This window comes from Anolis carolinensis, chromosome 4 (genome assembly GCF_035594765.1).
Source record: "Anolis carolinensis isolate JA03-04 chromosome 4, rAnoCar3.1.pri, whole genome shotgun sequence".
NCBI classification, from domain to species: domain Eukaryota; kingdom Metazoa; phylum Chordata; class Lepidosauria; order Squamata; family Dactyloidae; genus Anolis; species Anolis carolinensis.
In genome coordinates, this window is record NC_085844.1 from 251,584,720 (window position 1) to 251,610,479 (window position 25,760).

The 25,760-nt window shown below is 45.8% G+C and overlaps 1 protein-coding gene across 1 annotated transcript in view; it reads left to right on the forward strand.

The window, feature by feature from the left end:
• The window catches only part of LOC134298717 (uncharacterized), a 29,777-nt gene that overhangs the window by 2,048 nt on the left and 1,969 nt on the right, over nt 1–25,760 (forward strand). The window contains exons 2-25 of the mRNA XM_062979790.1: nt 789–2,289; nt 2,452–2,619; nt 3,112–3,279; nt 3,442–3,609; nt 3,772–3,939; nt 5,092–5,589; nt 5,750–5,917; nt 6,080–6,247; nt 7,072–7,239; nt 7,402–7,899; nt 8,392–8,559; nt 8,722–8,889; nt 9,712–9,879; nt 10,042–10,209; nt 11,692–11,859; nt 12,022–12,189; nt 13,012–14,088; nt 14,419–15,159; nt 15,322–15,489; nt 15,652–15,819; nt 15,982–16,149; nt 16,312–16,479; nt 16,642–21,438; nt 22,775–22,869. Of these exons, the coding sequence (XP_062835860.1) occupies nt 789–2,289; nt 2,452–2,619; nt 3,112–3,279; nt 3,442–3,609; nt 3,772–3,939; nt 5,092–5,589; nt 5,750–5,917; nt 6,080–6,247; nt 7,072–7,239; nt 7,402–7,899; nt 8,392–8,559; nt 8,722–8,889; nt 9,712–9,879; nt 10,042–10,209; nt 11,692–11,859; nt 12,022–12,189; nt 13,012–14,088; nt 14,419–15,159; nt 15,322–15,489; nt 15,652–15,819; nt 15,982–16,149; nt 16,312–16,479; nt 16,642–21,438; nt 22,775–22,860 (12,054 nt within the window). The 3' untranslated portion in view covers nt 22,861–22,869. The remainder of the gene's footprint in view (nt 1–788; nt 2,290–2,451; nt 2,620–3,111; nt 3,280–3,441; nt 3,610–3,771; nt 3,940–5,091; nt 5,590–5,749; nt 5,918–6,079; nt 6,248–7,071; nt 7,240–7,401; nt 7,900–8,391; nt 8,560–8,721; nt 8,890–9,711; nt 9,880–10,041; nt 10,210–11,691; nt 11,860–12,021; nt 12,190–13,011; nt 14,089–14,418; nt 15,160–15,321; nt 15,490–15,651; nt 15,820–15,981; nt 16,150–16,311; nt 16,480–16,641; nt 21,439–22,774; nt 22,870–25,760) is intronic.

Here is a 25,760-nt window from a genome sequence, read left to right on the forward strand (position 1 = left end):
GCTTTTTGTGGTCTCTACAAACTCTGTGACTCTGTGATTAGACTCCCATAGTGGGCCGCTGGGTAGGAGGCTGGACTGGTTGGCCTTGGGATCCTTCCTACTCTATTATTTTATGATTCGGTGAGTCCTGGAGAATGTTATGGCATAACAGTTGTGAAATCCCCCAGGACCAAGACCTTGACATGTGGGCATGCCTAGGATTTAGCTTTCGTCATTAAAATCTATGGGCATGGGCTAATCCTGGACTTGTCAACTTTCAGCAGTTCACAAAACTGTAGTGAATCACAGAATCCTAGGGTTGGAAGAGACCACAAGTGTCATGCAGTCCAACGCCCTTCTGCCATGCAGGGAGACACAAGCAAAGTCCTCCCAAAAGAGGACCTTCTAGCCTCTACATAAAAGCCTCCAGATAAGGAGATTCCACTGAACTCCCAGGAAGTATATCCCACTGCCAAATAGCTTTTAGAGTCAGGAGGTTGTTTCTAATGTTTAAATATAATATCTTTTCCTACCATTTCAATTAGTTGCTCCATTGTGTCCTATTCCCTGGAGCAGCAGAGAATAAGCCTCCTCCCTCCTCAGTGGGAACTCTTTTCAATCTTCGTTCTTCAAGCTACACGTCTCCAGCTAAGCCATTGCTCATAGGACTTGGCTTCAAAACCCTTACTCATAGGATTCAGGATTTGTTTTCTGGAGATGGGTGCAGGACTCAGTATGCGTTGAGGACTGAAAATTAACATTGGAATGCTCTGTGAAAAAATACCCAACCATATCCCTTCTCCTGCCAGGTATCCCAGCTGAAAACAGTGTGCGGTGTCCTTGTCTTCACCACAGCAGTGAGCTATTTCCTTGCTTCTGGAAAACCTCTAACTTCTGATGGACTAGATGTTTCATCAAGCAATGTGGTAAAATTGCACGGAGGGGTTTGGGAACAGGATGACAATCCCTGGGAGACAGTTCTGGAGCCGAACATTCTGGTGCCTACAGAAGGATATCACCTACATGCCACTTCCTCAGGGTCCGGGAAAGTCAGGCGCAAGTCCAAGCGATGTTTGAAGTGCAAAAATAGAGTCACAAAAAGAGAAGGGTGGAAACCTGAAACTGGGGAAGGAAAGGACTTTGCCCCTGGGGAAGGAACTCTTCAAAAAGGGCAGCGTCTAAAACGATACAGAAAGAAAAATGTAAAGAGGAAAGGCATACAGCCAGGACAACCGGAGGACCTAAATTCAGGAGAAATCGGGACAGAAATCACTTATTCCAGGAAACGGTCAGGAAAGGTAAGAGTTAACCTGCCAAAAAAATCAGGACAAAGTCATTCCTCTAGACCTGCTGATGAATCAAATGTAGATGAAACCGAATATGATTATGAGGATCCCAAATACAGACGTTCCTCTAGATTGGGTAATAAACGCCCAAAAAACCCCTTATATGTAAATGAACCTGACTATGATTACCAGTATCCCGAATCCAGTTATTCCAATAGGCCTGGTAAGAAAGGGCAAAGAAAAGTTTCATCTGTAGATGAGCCAGAATATGATTACCAGAACCCTGAATCCAGTGACAACTCTAGGCCTGCTATGAAAAGGCAGAAGAAACCCTCAATTCTAGATGAAATTGAATATGATGATTACCAGGAAGATGAATACAATCATCCCTCTAGACTTGGGAGTAAGCACTCAACAAAGTTGTCAACTAATAAAAATAAACCTCGCAAGAAAAGCCCTAGAGTTCCCACAAACCAGGAAAAAGCTCAATATGAGTATTACCCTGATAGATCTCATAGGAAAAGACCAAGAGATTCCTCTAACCAAGATGAATCTGAATATGAGGGAACGCCCGGTGTTCCCTCAGAGCAGGAAGGACAGGAAGATGATGGTTTCCCGGACTATGATGGCCCCAGAGATCTCTCAAACCCAGATGCATCCGAAGATGCGGATTACCCTGAATCTGAAGAATCTGCTGGCAAAGACGCAAGAAATCTCTCTTCAGCTGAAATACACACAGGAAAAAAGAAACGTCTCAAGAAAAGCGGTAGAGCTCCCTCAAAGCCAGACCAACCTGAATATGAGGATGATCCTGAAAGAACTCGTAGGAAAAGCCCTAGAGATTCCTCTAACCAAGATGAATCCGAATATGAGGATTACCTTGACTCCGATGAAGTTGAAGAAAAACACCCAAGCGATCCTTTCTCAAGTAAAAAGCTAAAGCGTAAAGAAAAACCTCGCAAGAAGGGTCCCGAAGGTTCCCCATACCCAAATGGACCTAACAATGAGGATAGCTCTGACCTAGGTGAATTTGAAGAGCAAGGACCAAGACATCCCTCCTCAATAAAATACCCCAAAAATAAAAACAAACCACGTAAGGGAGCGCCCGGTGATTCCTCAGAGCCAGAAGGACAGGAAGATGATAGTTTCCCTGACTCTGATGGGCCCGGATATCCCTCAAACCCAGACGCACTCAAAGATGAGGATTACCTTGAATCTGAAGAATCTCCTGGGAAAGACCAAAGAGATCCCTTTTCAACTAAAAAACGCCCAGGTAAAGAGAAACCACTCAAGAAAGGTCCCAAAGGTTACTCAGACCCAAATAAATTCAACAATGAGGATATCTATGACCCAGGTGCATCTGGAGAACAAGGCCCTAAACATCCCTCCTCAATGAAATACCCCAAAAATAAAAACAAACCACGTAAGGGAGCGCCCGGTGATTTCTCAGAGCCAGAAGGACAGGAAGATGATAGTTTCTCTGACTCTGATGGGCCCGGATATCCCTCAAACCCAGAGGCACCCAAAGATGAGGATTACCTTGAATCTGAAGAATCTCCTGAGAAAGACCAAAGAAATCCCAGTTCGACTAAAAAACGCCCAGGTAAAGAGAAACCACTCAAGAAAGGTCCCGAAGGTTCCTCAGACCCAAATGAACCAAACAATGAGGATATCTATGACCCAGGTGCATCTGGAGAGCAAGGCCCAAGACATCCCTCCTCAATGAAATACCCCAAAAATAAAAACAAACCACGTAAGGGAGCGCCCGGTGATTTCTCAGAGCCAGAAGGACAGGAAGATGATAGTTTCTCTGACTCTGATGGGCCCGGATATCCCTCAAACCCAGAGGCACCCAAAGATGAGGATTACCTTGAATCTGAAGAATCTCCTGAGAAAGACCAAAGAAATCCCTCTTCGACTAAAAAACGCCCAGGTAAAGAGAAACCACTCAAGAAAGGTCCCGAAGGTTCCTCAGACCCAAATGAACCAAACAATGAGGATATCTATGACCCAGGTGCATCTGGAGAGCAAGGCCCAAGACATCCCTCCTCAATGAAATACCCCAAAAATAAAAACAAACCACGTAAGGGAGCGCCCGGTGATTTCTCAGAGCCAGAAGGACAGGAAGATGATAGTTTCTCTGACTCTGATGGGCCCGGATATCCCTCAAACCCAGAGGCACCCAAAGATGAGGATTACCTTGAATCTGAAGAATCTCCTGGGAAAGACCAAAGAAATCCCTCTTTGACTAAAAAACGCCCAGGTAAAGAGAAACCACTCAAGAAAGGTCCCAAAGGTTCCTCAGACCCAAATGAACCCAACAATGAGGATATCTATGACCCAGGTGCATCTGGAGAACAAGGCCCTAAACATCCCTCCTCAATGAAATACCCCAAAAATAAAAACAAACCACGTAAGGGAGCGCCCGGTGATTTCTCAGAGCCAGAAGGACAGGAAGATGATAGTTTCTCTGACTCTGATGGGCCCGGATATCCCTCAAACCCAGAGGCACCCAAAGATGAGGATTACCTTGAATCTGAAGAATCTCCTGAGAAAGACCAAAGAAATCCCTCTTCGACTAAAAAACGCCCAGGTAAAGAGAAACCACTCAAGAAAGGTCCCGAAGGTTCCTCAGACCCAAATGAACCAAACAATGAGGATATCTATGACCCAGGTGCATCTGGAGAGCAAGGCCCAAGACATCCCTCCTCAATGAAATACCCCAAAAATAAAAACAAACCACGTAAGGGAGCGCCCGGTGATTTCTCAGAGCCAGAAGGACAGGAAGATGATAGTTTCTCTGACTCTGATGGGCCCGGATATCCCTCAAACCCAGAGGCACCCAAAGATGAGGATTACCTTGAATCTGAAGAATCTCCTAGGAAAGACCAAAGAAATCCCTCTTTGACTAAAAAACGCCCAGGTAAAGAGAAACCACTCAAGAAAGGTCCCGAAGGTTCCTCAGACCCAAATGAACCCAACAATGAGGATATCTATGACCCAGGTGCATCTGGAGAACAAGGCCCTAAACATCCCTCCTCAATGAAATACCCCAAAAATAAAAACAAACCACGTAAGGGAGCGCCCGGTGATTTATCAGAGCCAGAAGGACAGGAAGATGATAGTTTCTCTGACTCTGATGGGCCCGGATATCCCTCAAACCCAGAGGCACCCAAAGATGAGGATTACCTTGAATCTGAAGAATCTCCTGGGAAAGACCAAAGAAATCCCTCTTTGACTAAAAAACGCCCAGGTAAAGAGAAACCACTCAAGAAAGGTCCCGAAGGTTCCTCAGACCCAAATGAACCCAACAATGAGGATATCTATAACCCAGGTGCATCTGGAGAACAAGGCCCAAGACATCCCTCCTCAATAAAATACCCCAAAAATAAAAACAAACCACGTAAGGGAGCGCCCGGTGATTTCTCAGAGCCAGAAGGACAGGAAGATGATAGTTTCCCTGACTCTGATGGGCCCGGATATCCCTCAAACCCAGACGCACCCGAAGATGAGGATTACCTTGAATCTGAAGAATCTCCTGAGAAAGACCAAAGAAATCCCAGTTCGACTAAAAAACGCCCAGGTAAAGAGAAACCACTCAAGAAAGGTCCCGAAGGTTCCTCAGACCCAAATGAACCAAACAATGAGGATATCTATGACCCAGGTGCATCTGGAGAGCAAGGCCCAAGACATCCCTCCTCAATGAAATACCCCAAAAATAAAAACAAACCACGTAAGGGAGCGCCCGGTGATTTCTCAGAGCCAGAAGGACAGGAAGATGATAGTTTCTCTGACTCTGATGGGCCCGGATATCCCTCAAACCCAGAGGCACCCAAAGATGAGGATTACCTTGAATCTGAAGAATCTCCTGGGAAAGACCAAAGAAATCCCTCTTTGACTAAAAAACGCCCAGGTAAAGAGAAACCACTCAAGAAAGGTCCCGAAGGTTCCTCAGACCCAAATGAACCCAACAATGAGGATATCTATGACCCAGGTGCATCTGGAGAACAAGGCCCTAAACATCCCTCCTCAATGAAATACCCCAAAAATAAAAACAAACCACGTAAGGGAGCACCCGGTGATTTCTCAGAGCCAGAAGGACAGGAAGATGATAGTTTCTCTGACTCTGATGGGCCCGGATATCCCTCAAACCCAGAGGCACCCAAAGATGAGGATTACCTTGAATCTGAAGAATCTCCTGAGAAAGACCAAAGAAATCCCAGTTCGACTAAAAAACGCCCAGGTAAAGAGAAACCACTCAAGAAAGGTCCCGAAGGTTCCTCAGACCCAAATGAACCAAACAATGAGGATATCTATGACCCAGGTGCATCTGGAGAGCAAGGCCCAAGACATCCCTCCTCAATGAAATACCCCAAAAATAAAAACAAACCACGTAAGGGAGCGCCCGGTGATTTCTCAGAGCCAGAAGGACAGGAAGATGATAGTTTCCCTGACTCTGATGGGCCCGGATATCCCTAACCCAGACGCACCCGAAGATGAGGATTACCTTGAATCTGAAGAATCTCCTGAGAAAGACCAAAGAAATCCCTCTTCGACTAAAAAACGCCCAGGTAAAGAGAAACCACTCAAGAAAGGTCCCGAAGGTTCCTCAGACCCAAATGAACCAAACAATGAGGATATCTATGACCCAGGTGCATCTGGAGAGCAAGGCCCAAGACATCCCTCCTCAATGAAATACCCCAAAAATAAAAACAAACCACGTAAGGGAGCGCCCGGTGATTTCTCAGAGCCAGAAGGACAGGAAGATGATAGTTTCTCTGACTCTGATGGGCCCGGATATCCCTCAAACCCAGAGGCACCCAAAGATGAGGATTACCTTGAATCTGAAGAATCTCCTGGGAAAGACCAAAGAAATCCCTCTTTGACTAAAAAACGCCCAGGTAAAGAGAAACCACTCAAGAAAGGTCCCGAAGGTTCCTCAGACCCAAATGAACCCAACAATGAGGATATCTATGACCCAGGTGCATCTGGAGAGCAAGGCCCAAGACATCCCTCCTCAATGAAATACCCCAAAAATAAAAACAAACCACGGTAAGGGGAGCGCCCGGTGATTTCTCAGAGCCAGAAGGACAGGAAGATCATAGTTTCCCTGACTCTGATGGGCCCGGATATCCCTCAAACCCAGACGCACCCAAAGATGAGGATTACCTTGAATCTGAAGAATCTCCTGAGAAAGACCAAAGAAATCCCAGTTCGACTAAAAAACGCCCAGGTAAAGAGAAACCACTCAAGAAAGGTCCCGAAGGTTCCTCAGACCCAAATGAACCAAACAATGAGGATATCTATGACCCAGGTGCATCTGGAGAGCAAGGCCCAAGACATCCCTCCTCAATGAAATACCCCAAAAATAAAAACAAACCACGTAAGGGAGCGCCCGGTGATTTCTCAGAGCCAGAAGGACAGGAAGATGATAGTTTCTCTGACTCTGATGGGCCCGGATATCCCTCAAACCCAGAGGCACCCAAAGATGAGGATTACCTTGAATCTGAAGAATCTCCTGAGAAAGACCAAAGAAATCCCAGTTCGACTAAAAAACGCCCAGGTAAAGAGAAACCACTCAAGAAAGGTCCCGAAGGTTCCTCAGACCCAAATGAACCAAACAATGAGGATATCTATGACCCAGGTGCATCTGGAGAGCAAGGCCCAAGACATCCCTCCTCAATGAAATACCCCAAAAATAAAAACAAACCACGTAAGGGAGCGCCCGGTGATTTCTCAGAGCCAGAAGGACAGGAAGATGATAGTTTCTCTGACTCTGATGGGCCCGGATATCCCTCAAACCCAGAGGCACCCAAAGATGAGGATTACCTTGAATCTGAAGAATCTCCTGAGAAAGACCAAAGAAATCCCTCTTCGACTAAAAAACGCCCAGGTAAAGAGAAACCACTCAAGAAAGGTCCCGAAGGTTCCTCAGACCCAAATGAACCAAACAATGAGGATATCTATGACCCAGGTGCATCTGGAGAGCAAGGCCCAAGACATCCCTCCTCAATGAAATACCCCAAAAATAAAAACAAACCACGTAAGGGAGCGCCCGGTGATTTCTCAGAGCCAGAAGGACAGGAAGATGATAGTTTCTCTGACTCTGATGGGCCCGGATATCCCTCAAACCCAGAGGCACCCAAAGATGAGGATTACCTTGAATCTGAAGAATCTCCTGAGAAAGACCAAAGAAATCCCTCTTCGACTAAAAAACGCCCAGGTAAAGAGAAACCACTCAAGAAAGGTCCCGAAGGTTCCTCAGACCCAAATGAACCAAACAATGAGGATATCTATGACCCAGGTGCATCTGGAGAGCAAGGCCCAAGACATCCCTCCTCAATGAAATACCCCAAAAATAAAAACAAACCACGTAAGCGAGCGCCCGGTGATTTCTCAGAGCCAGAAGGACAGGAAGATGATAGTTTCTCTGACTCTGATGGGCCCGGATATCCCTCAAACCCAGAGGCACCCAAAGATGAGGATTACCTTGAATCTGAAGAATCTCCTGGGAAAGACCAAAGAAATCCCTCTTTGACTAAAAAACGCCCAGGTAAAGAGAAACCACTCAAGAAAGGTCCCGAAGGTTCCTCAGACCCAAATGAACCCAACAATGAGGATATCTATGACCCAGGTGCATCTGGAGAACAAGGCCCTAAACATCCCTCCTCAATGAAATACCCCAAAAATAAAAACAAACCACGTAAGGGAGCGCCCGGTGATTTCTCAGAGCCAGAAGGACAGGAAGATGATAGTTTCTCTGACTCTGATGGGCCCGGATATCCCTCAAACCCAGAGGCACCCAAAGATGAGGATTACCTTGAATCTGAAGAATCTCCTGAGAAAGACCAAAGAAATCCCAGTTCGACTAAAAAACGCCCAGGTAAAGAGAAACCACTCAAGAAAGGTCCCGAAGGTTCCTCAGCCCCAAATGAACCAAACAATGAGGATATCTATGACCCAGGTGCATCTGGAGAGCAAGGCCCAAGACATCCCTCCTCAATGAAATACCCCAAAAATAAAAACAAACCACGTAAGGGAGCGCCCGGTGATTTCTCAGAGCCAGAAGGACAGGAAGATGATAATTTCCCTGACTCTGATGGGCCCGGATATCCCTCAAACCCAGAGGCACCCAAAGATGAGGATTACCTTGAATCTGAAGAATCTCCTGAGAAAGACCAAAGAAATCCCAGTTTGACTAAAAAACGCCCAGGTAAAGAGAAACCACTCAAGAAAGGTCCCGAAGGTTCCTCAGACCCAAATGAACCAAACAATGAGGATATCTATGACCCAGGTGCATCTGGAGAGCAAGGCCCAAGACATCCCTCCTCAATGAAATACCCCAAAAATAAAAACAAACCACGTAAGGGAGCGCCCGGTGATTTCTCAGAGCCAGAAGGACAGGAAGATGATAGTTTCTCTGACTCTGATGGGCCCGGATATCCCTCAAACCCAGAGGCACCCAAAGATGAGGATTACCTTGAATCTGAAGAATCTCCTGGGAAAGACCAAAGAAATCCCTCTTTGACTAAAAAACGCCCAGGTAAAGAGAAACCACTCAAGAAAGGTCCCGAAGGTTCCTCAGACCCAAATGAACCCAACAATGAGGATATCTATGACCCAGGTGCATCTGGAGAACAAGGCCCTAAACATCCCTCCTCAATGAAATACCCCAAAAATAAAAACAAACCACGTAAGGGAGCGCCCGGTGATTTCTCAGAGCCAGAAGGACAGGAAGATGATAGTTTCTCTGACTCTGATGGGCCCGGATATCCCTCAAACCCAGAGGCACCCAAAGATGAGGATTACCTTGAATCTGAAGAATCTCCTGAGAAAGACCAAAGAAATCCCAGTTCGACTAAAAAACGCCCAGGTAAAGAGAAACCACTCAAGAAAGGTCCCGAAGGTTCCTCAGACCCAAATGAACCAAACAATGAGGATATCTATGACCCAGGTGCATCTGGAGAGCAAGGCCCAAGACATCCCTCCTCAATTAAATACCCCAAAAATAAAAACAAACCACGTAAGGGAGCGCCCGGTGATTTCTCAGAGCCAGAAGGACAGGAAGATGATAGTTTCTCTGACTCTGATGGGCCCGGATATCCCTCAAACCCAGAGGCACCCAAAGATGAGGATTACCTTGAATCTGAAGAATCTCCTGAGAAAGACCAAAGAAATCCCAGTTCGACTAAAAAACACCCAGGTAAAGAGAAACCACTCAAGAAAGGTCCCGAAGGTTCCTCAGACCCAAATGAACCAAACAATGAGGATATCTATGACCCAGGTGCATCTGGAGAGCAAGGCCCAAGACATCCCTCCTCAATGAAATACCCCAAAAATAAAAACAAACCACGTAAGGGAGCGCCCGGTGATTTCTCAGAGCCAGAAGGACAGGAAGATGATAGTTTCTCTGACTCTGATGGGCCCGGATATCCCTCAAACCCAGAGGCACCCAAAGATGAGGATTACCTTGAATCTGAAGAATCTCCTGGGAAAGACCAAAGAAATCCCTCTTTGACTAAAAAACGCCCAGGTAAAGAGAAACCACTCAAGAAAGGTCCCGAAGGTTCCTCAGACCCAAATGAACCCAACAATGAGGATATCTATGACCCAGGTGCATCTGGAGAACAAGGCCCTAAACATCCCTCCTCAATGAAATACCCCAAAAATAAAAACAAACCACGTAAGGGAGCGCCCGGTGATTTCTCAGAGCCAGAAGGACAGGAAGATGATAGTTTCTCTGACTCTGATGGGCCCGGATATCCCTCAAACCCAGAGGCACTCAAAGATGAGGATTACCTTGAATCTGAAGAATCTCCTGAGAAAGACCAAAGAAATCCCAGTTCGACTAAAAAACGCCCAGGTAAAGAGAAACCACTCAAGAAAGGTCCCGAAGGTTCCTCAGACCCAAATGAACCCAACAATGAGGATATCTATGACCCAGGTGCATCTGGAGAACAAGGCCCTAAACATCCCTCCTCAATGAAATACCCCAAAAATAAAAACAAACCACGTAAGGGAGCGCCCGGTGATTTCTCAGAGCCAGAAGGACAGGAAGATGAAAGTTTCTCTGACTCTGATGGGCCCGGATATCCCTCAAACCCAGAGGCACCCAAAGATGAGGATTACCTTGAATCTGAAGAATCTCCTGAGAAAGACCAAAGAAATCCCAGTTCGACTAAAAAACGCCCAGGTAAAGAGAAACCACTCAAGAAAGGTCCCGAAGGTTCCTCAGCCCCAAATGAACCAAACAATGAGGATATCTATGACCCAGGTGCATCTGGAGAGCAAGGCCCAAGACATCCCTCCTCAATGAAATACCCCAAAAATAAAAACAAACCACGTAAGGGAGCGCCCGGTGATTTCTCAGAGCCAGAAGGACAGGAAGATGATAGTTTCTCTGACTCTGATGGGCCCGGATATCCCTCAAACCCAGAGGCACCCAAAGATGAGGATTACCTTGAATCTGAAGAATCTCCTGAGAAAGACCAAAGAAATCCCAGTTCGACTAAAAAACGCCCAGGTAAAGAGAAACCACTCAAGAAAGGTCCCGAAGGTTCCTCAGACCCAAATGAACCAAACAATGAGGATATCTATGACCCAGGTGCATCTGGAGAGCAAGGCCCAAGACATCCCTCCTCAATGAAATACCCCAAAAATAAAAACAAACCACGTAAGGGAGCGCCCGGTGATTTCTCAGAGCCAGAAGGACAGGAAGATGATAGTTTCTCTGACTCTGATGGGCCCGGATATCCCTCAAACCCAGAGGCACCCAAAGATGAGGATTACCTTGAATCTGAAGAATCTCCTGAGAAAGACCAAAGAAATCCCAGTTCGACTAAAAAACACCCAGGTAAAGAGAAACCACTCAAGAAAGGTCCCGAAGGTTCCTCAGACCCAAATGAACCAAACAATGAGGATATCTATGACCCAGGTGCATCTGGAGAGCAAGGCCCAAGACATCCCTCCTCAATGAAATACCCCAAAAATAAAAACAAACCACGTAAGGGAGCGCCCGGTGATTTCTCAGAGCCAGAAGGACAGGAAGATGATAATTTCCCTGACTCTGATGGGCCCGGATATCCCTCAAACCCAGAGGCACCCAAAGATGAGGATTACCTTGAATCTGAAGAATCTCCTGAGAAAGACCAAAGAAATCCCAGTTCGACTAAAAAACGCCCAGGTAAAGAGAAACCACTCAAGAAAGGTCCCGAAGGTTCCTCAGCCCCAAATGAACCAAACAATGAGGATATCTATGACCCAGGTGCATCTGGAGAGCAAGGCCCAAGACATCCCTCCTCAATGAAATACCCCAAAAATAAAAACAAACCACGTAAGGGAGCGCCCGGTGATTTCTCAGAGCCAGAAGGACAGGAAGATGATAGTTTCTCTGACTCTGATGGGCCCGGATATCCCTCAAACCCAGAGGCACCCAAAGATGAGGATTACCTTGAATCTGAAGAATCTCCTGGGAAAGACCAAAGAAATCCCTCTTTGACTAAAAAACGCCCAGGTAAAGAGAAACCACTCAAGAAAGGTCCCGAAGGTTCCTCAGACCCAAATGAACCCAACAATGAGGATATCTATGACCCAGGTGCATCTGGAGAACAAGGCCCTAAACATCCCTCCTCAATGAAATACCCCAAAAATAAAAACAAACCACGTAAGGGAGCGCCCGGTGATTTCTCAGAGCCAGAAGGACAGGAAGATGATAGTTTCTCTGACTCTGATGGGCCCGGATATCCCTCAAACCCAGAGGCACCCAAAGATGAGGATTACCTTGAATCTGAAGAATCTCCTGAGAAAGACCAAAGAAATCCCAGTTCGACTAAAAAACGCCCAGGTAAAGAGAAACCACTCAAGAAAGGTCCCGAAGGTTCCTCAGACCCAAATGAACCCAACAATGAGGATATCTATGACCCAGGTGCATCTGGAGAACAAGGCCCTAAACATCCCTCCTCAATGAAATACCCCAAAAATAAAAACAAACCACGTAAGGGAGCGCCCGGTGATTTCTCAGAGCCAGAAGGACAGGAAGATGAAAGTTTCTCTGACTCTGATGGGCCCGGATATCCCACAAACCCAGAGGCACCCAAAGATGAGGATTACCTTGAATCTGAAGAATCTCCTGAGAAAGACCAAAGAAATCCCAGTTCGACTAAAAAACGCCCAGGTAAAGAGAAACCACTCAAGAAAGGTCCCGAAGGTTCCTCAGCCCCAAATGAACCAAACAATGAGGATATCTATGACCCAGGTGCATCTGGAGAGCAAGGCCCAAGACATCCCTCCTCAATGAAATACCCCAAAAATAAAAACAAACCACGTAAGGGAGCGCCCGGTGATTTCTCAGAGCCAGAAGGACAGGAAGATGATAGTTTCTCTGACTCTGATGGGCCCGGATATCCCTCAAACCCAGAGGCACCCAAAGATGAGGATTACCTTGAATCTGAAGAATCTCCTGAGAAAGACCAAAGAAATCCCAGTTCGACTAAAAAACACCCAGGTAAAGAGAAACCACTCAAGAAAGGTCCCGAAGGTTCCTCAGACCCAAATGAACCCAACAATGAGGATATCTATGACCCAGGTGCATCTGGAGAACAAGGCCCTAAACATCCCTCCTCAATGAAATACCCCAAAAATAAAAACAAACCACGTAAGGGAGCGCCCGGTGATTTCTCAGAGCCAGAAGGACAGGAAGATGATAGTTTCTCTGACTCTGATGGGCCCGGATATCCCTCAAACCCAGAGGCACCCAAAGATGAGGATTACCTTGAATCTGAAGAATCTCCTGAGAAAGACCAAAGAAATCCCAGTTCGACTAAAAAACGCCCAGGTAAAGAGAAACCACTCAAGAAAGGTCCCGAAGGTTCCTCAGACCCAAATGAACCCAACAATGAGGATATCTATGACCCAGGTGCATCTGGAGAGCAAGGCCCAAGACATCCCTCCTCAATGAAATACCCCAAAAATAAAAACAAACCACGTAAGGGAGCGCCCGGTGATTTCTCAGAGCCAGAAGGACAGGAAGATGATAGTTTCTCTGACTCTGATGGGCCCGGATATCCCTCAAACCCAGAGGCACCCAAAGATGAGGATTACCTTGAATCTGAAGAATCTCCTGGGAAAGACCAAAGAAATCCCTCTTTGACTAAAAAACGCCCAGGTAAAGAGAAACCACTCAAGAAAGGTCCCGAAGGTTCCTCAGACCCAAATGAACCCAACAATGAGGATATCTATGACCCAGGTGCATCTGGAGAACAAGGCCCTAAACATCCCTCCTCAATGAAATACCCCAAAAATAAAAACAAACCACGTAAGGGAGCGCCCGGTGATTTCTCAGAGCCAGAAGGACAGGAAGATGATAGTTTCTCTGACTCTGATGGGCCCGGATATCCCTCAAACCCAGAGGCACCCAAAGATGAGGATTACCTTGAATCTGAAGAATCTCCTGAGAAAGACCAAAGAAATCCCAGTTCGACTAAAAAACGCCCAGGTAAAGAGAAACCACTCAAGAAAGGTCCCGAAGGTTCCTCAGACCCAAATGAACCCAACAATGAGGATATCTATGACCCAGGTGCATCTGGAGAACAAGGCCCTAAACATCCCTCCTCAATGAAATACCCCAAAAATAAAAACAAACCACGTAAGGGAGCGCCCGGTGATTTCTCAGAGCCAGAAGGACAGGAAGATGATAGTTTCCCTGACTCTGATGGGCCCGGATATCCCTCAAACCCAGACGCACCCGAAGATGAGGATTACCTTGAATCTGAAGAATCTCCTGAGAAAGACCAAAGAAATCCCAGTTCGACTAAAAAACGCCCAGGTAAAGAGAAACCACTCAAGAAAGGTCCTGAAGGTTCCTCAGCCCCAAATGAACCAAACAATGAGGATATCTATGACCCAGGTGCATCTGGAGAGCAAGGCCCAAGACATCCCTCCTCAATGAAATACCCCAAAAATAAAAACAAACCACGTAAGGGAGCGCCCGGTGATTTCTCAGAGCCAGAAGGACAGGAAGATGATAGTTTCTCTGACTCTGATGGGCCCGGATATCCCTCAAACCCAGAGGCACCCAAAGATGAGGATTACCTTGAATCTGAAGAATCTCCTGGGAAAGACCAAAGAAATCCCTCTTTGACTAAAAAACGCCCAGGTAAAGAGAAACCACTCAAGAAAGGTCCCGAAGGTTCCTCAGACCCAAATGAACCCAACAATGAGGATATCTATGACCCAGGTGCATCTGGAGAACAAGGCCCTAAACATCCCTCCTCAATGAAATACCCCAAAAATAAAAACAAACCACGTAAGGGAGCGCCCGGTGATTTCTCAGAGCCAGAAGGACAGGAAGATGATAATTTCCCTGACTCTGATGGGCCCGGATATCCCTCAAACCCAGAGGCACCCAAAGATGAGGATTACCTTGAATCTGAAGAATCTCCTGAGAAAGACCAAAGAAATCCCAGTTCGACTAAAAAACGCCCAGGTAAAGAGAAACCACTCAAGAAAGGTCCCGAAGGTTCCTCAGACCCAAATGAACCCAACAATGAGGATATCTATGACCCAGGTGCATCTGGAGAACAAGGCCCTAAACATCCCTCCTCAATGAAATACCCCAAAAATAAAAACAAACCACGTAAGGGAGCGCCCGGTGATTTCTCAGAGCCAGAAGGACAGGAAGATGATAGTTTCTCTGACTCTGATGGGCCCGGATATCCCTCAAACCCAGAGGCACCCAAAGATGAGGATTACCTTGAATCTGAAGAATCTCCCGGGAAAGACCAAAGAAATCCCTCTTTGACTAAAAAACGCCCAGGTAAAGAGAAACCACTCAAGAAAGGTCCCGAAGGTTCCTCAGACCCAAATGAACCAAACAATGAGGATATCTATGACCCAGGTGCATCTGGAGAGCAAGGCCCAAGACATCCCTCCTCAATGAAATACCCCAAAAATAAAAACAAACCACGTAAGGGAGCGCCCGGTGATTTCTCAGAGCCAGAAGGACAGGAAGATGATAATTTCCCTGACTCTGATGGGCCCGGATATCCCTCAAACCCAGAGGCACCCAAAGATGAGGATTACCTTGAATCTGAAGAATCTCCTGAGAAAGACCAAAGAAATCCCAGTTCGACTAAAAAACGCCCAGGTAAAGAGAAACCACTCAAGAAAGGTCCCGAAGGTTCCTCAGACCCAAATGAACCCAACAATGAGGATATCTATTACCCAGGTGCATCTGGAGAACAAGGCCCTAAACATCCCTCCTCAATGAAATACCCCAAAAATAAAAACAAACCACGTAAGGGAGCGCCCGGTGATTTCTCAGAGCCAGAAGGACAGGAAGATGATAGTTTCTCTGACTCTGATGGGCCCGGATATCCCTCAAACCCAGACGCACCCAAAGATGAGGATTACCTTGAATCTGAAGAATCTCCTGGGAAAGACCAAAGAAATCCCTCTTTGACTAAAAAACGCCCAGGTAAAGAGAAACCACTCAAGAAAGGTCCCGAAGGTTCCTCAGACCCAAATGAACCCAACAATGAGGATATCTATGACCCAGGTGCATCTGGAGAACAAGGCCCTAAACATCCCTCCTCAATGAAATACCCCAAAAATAAAAACAAACCACGTAAGGGAGCGCCCGGTGATTTCTCAGAGCCAGAAGGACAGGAAGATGATAGTTTCTCTGACTCTGATGGGCCCGGATATCCCTCAAACCCAGAGGCACCCAAAGATGAGGATTACCTTGAATCTGAAGAATCTCCTGAGAAAGACCAAAGAAATCCCAGTTCGACTAAAAAACGCCCAGGTAAAGAGAAACCACTCAAGAAAGGTCCCGAAGGTTCCTCAGACCCAAATGAACCCAACAATGAGGATATCTATGACCCAGGTGCATCTGGAGAGCAAGGCCCAAGACATCCCTCCTCAATGAAATACCCCAAAAATAAAAACAAACCACGTAAGGGAGCGCCCGGTGATTTCTCAGAGCCAGAAGGACAGGAAGATGATAGTTTCTCTGACTCTGATGGGCCCGGATATCCCTCAAACCCAGAGGCACCCAAAGATGAGGATTACCTTGAATCTGAAGATTCTCCTGGGAAAGACCAAAGAAATCCCTCTTTGACTAAAAAACGCCCAGGTAAAGAGAAACCACTCAAGAAAGGTCCCGAAGGTTCCTCAGACCCAAATGAACCCAACAATGAGGATATCTATGACCCAGGTGCATCTGGAGAACAAGGCCCTAAACATCCCTCCTCAATGAAATACCCCAAAAATAAAAACAAACCACGTAAGGGAGCGCCCGGTGATTTCTCAGAGCCAGAAGGACAGGAAGATGATAGTTTCTCTGACTCTGATGGCCCCGGATATCCCTCAAACCCAGAGGCACCCAAAGATGAGGATTACCTTGAATCTGAAGAATCTCCTGGGAAAGACCAAAGAAATCCTTCTTTGACTAAAAAACGCCCAGGTAAAGAGAAACCACTCAAGAAAGGTCCCGAAGGTTCCTCAGACCCAAATGAACCAAACAATGAGGATATCTATGACCCAGGTGCATCTGGAGAGCAAGGCCCAAGACATCCCTCCTCAATGAAATACCCCAAAAATAAAAACAAACCACGTAAGGGAGCGCCCGGTGATTTCTCAGAGCCAGAAGGACAGGAAGAGGATAGTTTCCCTGACTCTGATGGCCCCGGATATACCTCAAACCCAGACGCACCCAAAGATGAGGATTACGTTGAAAGGCCAACAGACCCCTCATCACCTGAAGAACTGAAAGATAAAGATGATTGGGACCCTCAATCCAAATATCCCTCCCGAAGATTTGTTCAGAAAAGACTAAGAGATCACTCCTCTTCTGAACGACCAAGAGATAAAGATGACTGGGTCCATGAATCGGAATATTCCTTTAGAAGACCTGGTCAGAAATTGCTAAGTGACCCCTCATCCCCTGCAGGCCTGAAAGATAATGATGACTGGAACCCTACATCTAAATATCCCTTTGAAAGGTCTGGTCAGAAAGGACTAGGAGATCCATCATCCCCTGAAAGTCCCAAAGATAAAGATGAATTTGACCCTGAAGCTGAATATCCATTTAGAAGACCTGGTCAGAAAGTACCAAGATATCACTCATCCTTGAAAGGACCCAAAATCCCTCAGTCCTATGGGAAACCTGGGGAAGATCCCCAAGGAGATATTGCTTTCCCCAAAGAAACAGGAATAGGTGAATTCAAATTCCCCCTTCCCTCTGGTAAACCTGGGGAAGATCCCCAAGGGGATGTCTCTTTCCCCAAGGGAACAGGAATAGGTGGTCTCAAAATCCCTCAACTTGACCGTCTCTCTGGAAAACCTGATGTAAATGTTGAAGGTGATAGCTCTTCTCCTAAGGGAACAGGAATAGGTACTCTCAAAATCCCTCAGTTTGGCCATCTCTATAGAAAACCTTATGTAAATGTTGACGGTGATAGCTCTTCCCCCAAGGGAAAAGTAACAGGTGGTCTCCAAGCTGGCCAGATCTCTGGAAAAGGAAGTCTAAATGTACAAGGAGCTGCGTCTTCCCCTGAAGGAAGCGGAAAGAGAGGTTCCTTATTAGGACAGTCTATTAATGCAGCTGGCGAGATGATGAATGGTGTAGCAGGGATGTTCTCTTCCCCCAAGGGAACTGGAACAGGTAGTCTCCAAGCTGGCCAGATCTCTGGAAAAGGAAGTCTAAATGGACAAGGAGCTGTGTCTTCCCCTGAAGGAAGCGGAAAGAGAGGTTCCTTACTAGGACAGTCTATTAATGCAGCTGGCGAGATGATGAATGGTGTAGCAGGGATGTTCTCTTCCCCCAAGGGAACTGGAACAGGTAGTCTCCAAGCTGGCCAGATCTCTGGAAAAGGAAGTCTAAATGGACAAGGAGCTGTGTCTTCCCCTGAAGGAAGCGGAAAGAGAGGTTCCTTACTAGGACAGTCTATTAATGCAGCTGGCGAGATGATGAATGGTGTAGCAGGGATGTTCTCTTCCCCCAAGGGAACTGGAACAGGTAGTCTCCAAGCTGGCCAGATCTCTGGAAAAGGAAGTCTAAATGGACAAGGAGCTGTGTCTTCCCCTGAAGGAAGCGGAAAGAGAGGTTCCTTACTAGGACATTCTATTAATGCAGCTGGCGAGATGATGAATGGTGTAGCAGGGATGTTCTCTTCCCCCAAGGGAACTGGAACAGGTAGTCTCCAAGCTGGCCAGATCTCTGGAAAAGGAAGTCTAAATGGACAAGGAGCTGTGTCTTCCCCTGAAGGAAGCGGAAAGAGAGGTTCCTTACTAGGACAGTCTATTAATGCAGCTGGCGAGATGATGAATGGTGTAGCAGGGATGTTCTCTTCCCCCAAGGGAACTGGAACAGGTAGTCTCCAAGCTGGCCAGATCTCTGGAAAAGGAAGTCTAAATGGACAAGGAGCTGTGTCTTCCCCTGAAGGAAGCGGAAAGAGAGGTTCCTTACTAGGACAGTCTATTAATGCAGCTGGCGAGATGATGAATGGTGTAGCAGGGATGTTCTCTTCCCCCAAGGGAACTGGAACAGGTAGTCTCCAAGCTGGCCAGATCTCTGGAAAAGGAAGTCTAAATGGACAAGGAGCTGTGTCTTCCCCTGAAGGAAGCGGAAAGAGAGGTTCCTTACTAGGACAGTCTATTAATGCAGCTGGCGAGATGATGAATGGTGTAGCAGGGATGTTCTCTTCCCCCAAGGGAACTGGAACAGGTAGTCTCCAAGCTGGCCAGATCTCTGGAAAAGGAAGTCTAAATGGACAAGGAGCTGCGTCTTCCCCTGAAGGAAGCGGAAAGAGAGGTTCCTTACTAGGACAGTCTATTAATGCAGCTGGCGAGATGATGAATGGTGTAGCAGGGATGTTCTCTTCCCCCAAGGGAACTGGAACAGGTAGTCTCCAAGCTGGCCAGATCTCTGGAAAAGGAAGTCTAAATGGACAAGGAGCTGCGTCTTCCCCTGAAGGAAGCGGAAAGAGAGGTTCCTTACTAGGACAGTCTATTAATGCAGCTGGCGAGATGATGAATGGTGTAGCAGGGATGTTCTCTTCCCCCAAGGGAACTGGAACAGGTAGTCTCCAAGCTGGCCAGATCTCTGGAAAAGGAAGTCTAAATGGACAAGGAGCTGTGTCTTCCCCTGAAGGAAGCGGAAAGAGAGGTTCCTTACTAGGACAGTCTATTAATGCAGCTGGCGAGATGATGAATGGTGTAGCAGGGATGTTCTCTTCCCCCAAGGGAACTGGAACAGGTAGTCTCCAAGCTGGCCAGATCTCTGGAAAAGGAAGTCTAAATGGACAAGGAGCTGCGTCTTCCCCTGAAGGAAGCGGAAAGAGAGGTTCCTTACTAGGACAGTCTATTAATGCAGCTGGCGAGATGATGAATGGTGTAGCAGGGATGTTCTCTTCCCCCAAGGGAACTGGAACAGGTAGTCTCCAAGCTGGCCAGATCTCTGGAAAAGGAAGTCTAAATGGACAAGGAGCTGTGTCTTCCCCTGAAGGAAGCGGAAAGAGAGGTTCCTTACTAGGACAGTCTATTAATGCAGCTGGCGAGATGATGAATGGTGTAGCAGGGATGTTCTCTTCCCCCAAGGGAACTGGAACAGGTAGTCTCCAAGCTGGCCAGATCTCTGGAAAAGGAAGTCTAAATGGACAAGGAGCTGTGTCATCCCCTGAAGGAAGCGGAAAGAGAGGTTCCTTACTAGGACAGGCTATTAATGCAGCTGGCGAGATGATGAATGGTGTAGCAGGGATGTTCTCTTCCCCCAAGGGAACTGGAACAGGTAGTCTCCAAGCTGGCCAGATCTCTGGAAAAGGAAGTCTAAATGGACAAGGAGCTGCGTCTTCCCCTGAAGGAAGCGGAAAGAGAGGTTCCTTACTAGGACAGTCTATTAATGCAGCTGGCGAGATGATGAATGGTGTAGCAGGGATGTTCTCTTCCCCCAAAGGAACTGGAACAGGTAGTCTCCAAGCTGGCCAGATCTCTGGAAAAGGAAGTCTAAATGGACAAGGAGCTGTGTCATCCCCTGAAGGAAGCGGAAAGAGAGGTTCCTTACTAGGACAGTCTATTAATGCAGCTGGCGAGATGATGAATGGTGTAGCAGGGATGTTCTCTTCCCCCAAGGGAACTGGAACAGGTAGTCTCCAAGCAGGCCAGATCTCTGGAAAAGGAAGTCTAAATGGACAAGGAGCTGCGTCTTCCCCTGAAGGAAGCGGAAAGAGAGGTTCCTTACTAGGACAGTCTATTAATGCAGCTGGCGAGATGATGAATGGTGTAGCAGGGATGTTCTCTTCCCCCAAGGGAACTGGAACAGGTAGTCTCCAAGCTGGCCAGATCTCTGGAAAAGGAAGTCTAAATGGACAAGGAGCTGTGTCTTCCCCTGAAGGAAGCGGAAAGAGAGGTTCCTTACTAGGACAGTCTATTAATGCAGCTGGCGAGATGATGAATGGTGTAGCAGGGATGTTCTCTTCCCCCAAGGGAACTGGAACAGGTAGTCTCCAAGCTGGCCAGATCTCTGGAAAAGGAAGTCTAAATGGACAAGGAGCTGTGTCTTCCCCTGAAGGAAGCGGAAAGAGAGGTTCCTTACTAGGACAGTCTATTAATGCAGCTGGCGAGATGATGAATGGTGTAGCAGGGATGTTCTCTTCCCCCAAGGGAACTGGAACAGGTAGTCTCCAAGCTGGCCAGATCTCTGGAAAAGGAAGTCTAAATGGACAAGGAGCTGTGTCATCCCCTGAAGGAAGCGGAAAGAGAGGTTCCTTACTAGGACAGTCTATTAATGCAGCTGGCGAGATGATGAATGGTGTAGCAGGGATGTTCTCTTCTGCAACAGGGGCAGGAAAGGGAAATGGTTTGTTCTCTCAATCCAGCTCTAGCTCAGGGACAAATACGGGCAAAATCTCAGGCAGCGTATCTTCCATGAGGGGCAGTCGACAAGGAAAGGCCTCAAGAGTCAGTCTCCCCAGTTTCTCACGTCGGAAGCTTCTTAGTTTGGATCTAAATCTCCAAAAAGGAGAAGCAGGCATTTTGCCTGGTGCTTCCCCGAATTCACCTGGGCTTCCTAATGACCTTCTGGGCCCTGCATCTTCTTCACCTGCGAGCGGCCAAGAAACTGCAAACCTCCCTCCTTCCGTCATCGTCCGTGTCCAGAAGGGAACCAATAACCAAGGTAAGTTTTCTTTTTAAAAAAATCCATATATTTATTATTTGCCTCAACAACATAAGTATTATTTTACAATTTGTCAAATCAGTAGTTTCCCAAAACTTCACTTATGTCATCAATATACCTTTTAAAACTACCATCCCAACGTAAAAACAATTCTCAGAAAATAAGAAAAAAAATAAGAAGTTAAAATGGACTTCCCATCTCTCAAAGACATACAACGAAAATAGTCCAGTAATGTCATACCTTTAACAACTACTTTATTCTACCTTGCTAAAACAGTACTTCAGTCTTCAAAACTACAAGTCTTTTTTCCATTTTCCATTTACATTAATACACATTTTTTGGGTTTTTTTTTCTTGATCAAACTAGTCAACTCATCAATTTCTGTCAGTTTTAGAACTGTTATAACCTCTTTTGTTTATCTGTTTTTCCATGCAATTCAAGCCATTCCTCCTTTCAAGGGCCCCAGGAGGTTTCCAATAAATTAAAATAGAAGTTTCCAAAAGTTTATACTATACATGTTATTTAAAAAAAGGCTTTTTCAACAAAGGTAAAGGTTTCCCCTTGACATTAAGTCTAGTCAAGTCCCACTCTAGGGGGTCGTTCTCATCTCCATTTCTAAGCCGAAGAGCAGGCGTTGTTTATAGATGCCTCCTAGGTCATGTGGCTGGCATGGCTTCATGGAGCACCGTTACCTTCCCGCCAAAGTGGTACCTATTGATCTACTCACATTTGCATGCTTTCATACTGCTAAGTTGGCATAAGCTGAGGCTAACAATGGCAGGATTTGAACCTGGATTTGTTCTGGTCGGCAAGTTCTGCAGCTTAGTGGTTTAACTCACAGCGCCATTGCAAGCCCTTTTTTCAACAAAAGCCGACAGATAAAAACAATTAATATTTTAAAACATGCAAGACAAAAAACACAGTCCATGATTTTCATCAGTGTTGTGAGAAATCATTAAAATGAATCAAAGCCCTGCTGGAAAGGGAGCAGAGAAGAGGTTACTCAGGCCCCTTCTACACTGCCATATAAAATCCAGATTATTTACTTTGAACTAGATAATCAGTCAGTGTAAATAATCCAGTAGCATTGAGCCATGACAGTTAAAGTAGTGTCAAACTAGTTGTAATCTACAGTGTAGATGCACCCACAGAGAAGGGTCTCAACCTTTAGGCAGAAATTGATGGCCAGATTCGGTTCAAAGAAGAATCCTGGTGATCTTTTGCTGCTTACTGTCTCCTCCTGAGACCCAGACAGCAGGGCAGCATGACATGGGGGCAGGGGGGGGGGGCAGGTGCTTCTGAGGCCACACTGACCCAACCTGCGGTGTCTTTTCAGCTCTCGAGCAGCTCAAATCAGAAGGCGGCAAGATCCAATTCATCCCACTGGGACCTCCAGAATCCTCCGGCGATGCTCTCCTGTAACGATATGCAGTAAGTGCAGACTACACCGAACAGGGGGATTTTGGGAATGTTAGTTTCTTTCTGGTAAGGGAGAATTGGAGAAGTAGAGTTGGGTAGGACTGAAATATCAGCCCTTCTGTGTGGAACGGTGGAGCTGGGGTGAGCCCTGAAATTGAATAAAATACAGCTTTGGCTAACGTAACCACCAAACCCAGCACTGCTTTGAGTTCAACCTATGCACAGCACTGGTCGAAATAGTTTATTCAAAACATAGGTATTTACTAGGCATGAGCGATTCATGAAAAAAATGGTTCTAAACTCGCTTCTAAAGTAGGGGACCTGGTGCTTCGTTTCTAAAGTCACTTCTGAATTTTGAAGCAAAAAAATTCAAAACTTTCTGAAACTTCCGAAACTTCGTGTATACTTCGTTAATGGCAGATGCGCATGCGCATAAAGGAAAACATTATAGTCAATGGGGAAAATTGAGGGGCCTCTCTCTCCCTCATTTTTCAGGCTATTGTAATGAAATTTGTTACAGTGGTAGAACATATTTACCACTGTTAGCTCACCAAATTTCAGAACGTTTTCCTTATCCTCTGATTTTTGGTGAATTTTCATAGCATTTATAATAAACCATTTCTTAATAATAGAAGACACCTGTTCCTGGTTTGAAAGTCTTATTTCCTGTTTCATTGGATTGTCTTTACTTTGAAAGTCATTGTTCTACTTCAGAAACTTTGTTTTTGTGGCTGAAACTTTGTTAAATTGATGGACAGTGTCCCAGGAAATTATAATGTGCTATCATATAAGTTTGAAAAATAAATAAATAAATAAATAGCACCATTATTTATTTATTAATTTGATTTAATTTATATACCACTCTTCTTCCCCAGGGGGACCCATGTCTCTTGCACAAAGACAAAGTTTTGGCTGTGTAAAGTTTTGTCATGTTTCTATGACACAACCAATTAGGAAATGACATTTATCTCCCAGAAACAGAAATCATAGTACACCATCAAATCACTCCTGACAGATGGCCATCAGCCTCTGAATAAGGAAATCTGTTCCTGGCTTGAAACTGTTTCATTGGGTTTTTGGGGCTGAGAGTGTGACATGCCAGTGGGTTTCCATGGCTGAGTGGGGAATGAAGCCAGGATCATAGTCCAGCTCTCAATAAATAATAATAATAATAATAATAATAATAATAATAAAAATTTATTTATACCCCACCACCATCTCCCCGTGGGGACTCGAGGTGGCTCACAATGTTACAAAAGTAACAGCGCAAATAAATTAACAATATACACAGTTTAAAACACAAGAAGATGATAAAACAGAAGTTAAAACAAAGGTTTATACAACAGTAATAATATCAAACAACCACTACACTACACCATGCTGTCCCAAAAAGGGGCCGCTGTTTCTTCCTATGAGGCTTAAAACCTCAGTCTTTTGTTTTTTTATGAATGCTCCCATGAGAAAATGTATTAAGGATGTGGGTGAACTACAATTCAAAAAGGTCTTGGGTCAACCCTCCCAAAACTCCCCCAGGATTCACAGCTGGCCATATCGGGTCTGTGTGCCAAGCTTGGTCCAGATCAATCACTTTTCTTCTTATCCCAGATTATATGCAGTGGGGACATATAATCCAGTTTAACTCAGATAATCTGGGATCAGATCCTGGGATATAAGGCAATGTAGATCTTCAAAACTCTATCCCAGGATCTGATCCCAGATTATCTGCTTTGAACTGGATTATATGTCCACACTGCCAGATAATCTAGAATAAAATAATCTAGGAGTGGATTTCTTCCGATGGGGCTTAGCCTGCTTCCGACTCCCTCCTCTTGCAACCCGGTTTAAGCAACCATTCCAGGATGGGGAAAGGGATTTCTCTCTTGCAACCTGATTTAAGAGGCTCATAGAAAGCAACCATGGGGAAAGAGAAACAAGACTCCCGCCCTTCTGCGATTGGCCACAGGGAGGCAAGGCAAGCCCAGGCTAGTCTGCACCTCTCTCAAACCAAGTTTGGGTGATTTGAAAATGCAGTTGCTTTGCTTCCAACAAACATCTGACTCCATTAGAAAAATAGGCTATTACGGTTCAATACTGTGGGATACAAACGACTGGATAACCCGCTTTGAAAGTCGCTTCGAAAGCAACAAAACAAACGAATTAGATCCGACATACACAGGAATCAAATTTTTTGCCCAACCCTAGTATTTACTGTAATAGAACAGAGTTATGCAGACTATGACAAAGTGTGCATATAGGACATTTCTTATATGAGAACTAGGTGACCAACACAAGAATGTAGACAGAACTTGTTTGTTTTTTAAGAGAATGTCCTCAGCGTCTGGCAATTTATGTGGCCATAACTTATGGATGTTTACCCTGTGCACATAATATTGCAGTTACACCATTTCCAGCAAAACGTAAATGGTAGAGCTCAGCAAACAATAAGGGGCATGGATGAGTTGTTAGCTTTGTCAAAATTGAGTTAGTAGTACCTAAAAGTTTGTCTCTAGAAGCTTGACCCAGCAAGAAACGTGTTTTACTAAGACTTCGAAGCTAAGCCTTCTTTGGAGGCTGCATGGCTATCTGTCAGGGGTGTTTTGAATGCGTTTTTCCTGCTTCTTGGCAGAATGGGGTTAGACTGGATGGCCCACGAGGTCTCTTCCAACTCTAGGATTCTATGATTCTAAGTATCAGGGGTGATGTAATTGGAGTAGAACACTGGTTGACACAGCAAGGCCATAAATCCTCTTATAAGACGATGGGAGAAAACAAGGAGGCTAATTAGCTTGCATTGAGATGATGGGTCTGAATACAGCATGCTCACTGCAATAACAATAATTACGTAATGGTTTAGTATCTGAATGGTGCCTGTGCACAGAAGGAAAAACTTCCAAGGGAAATAA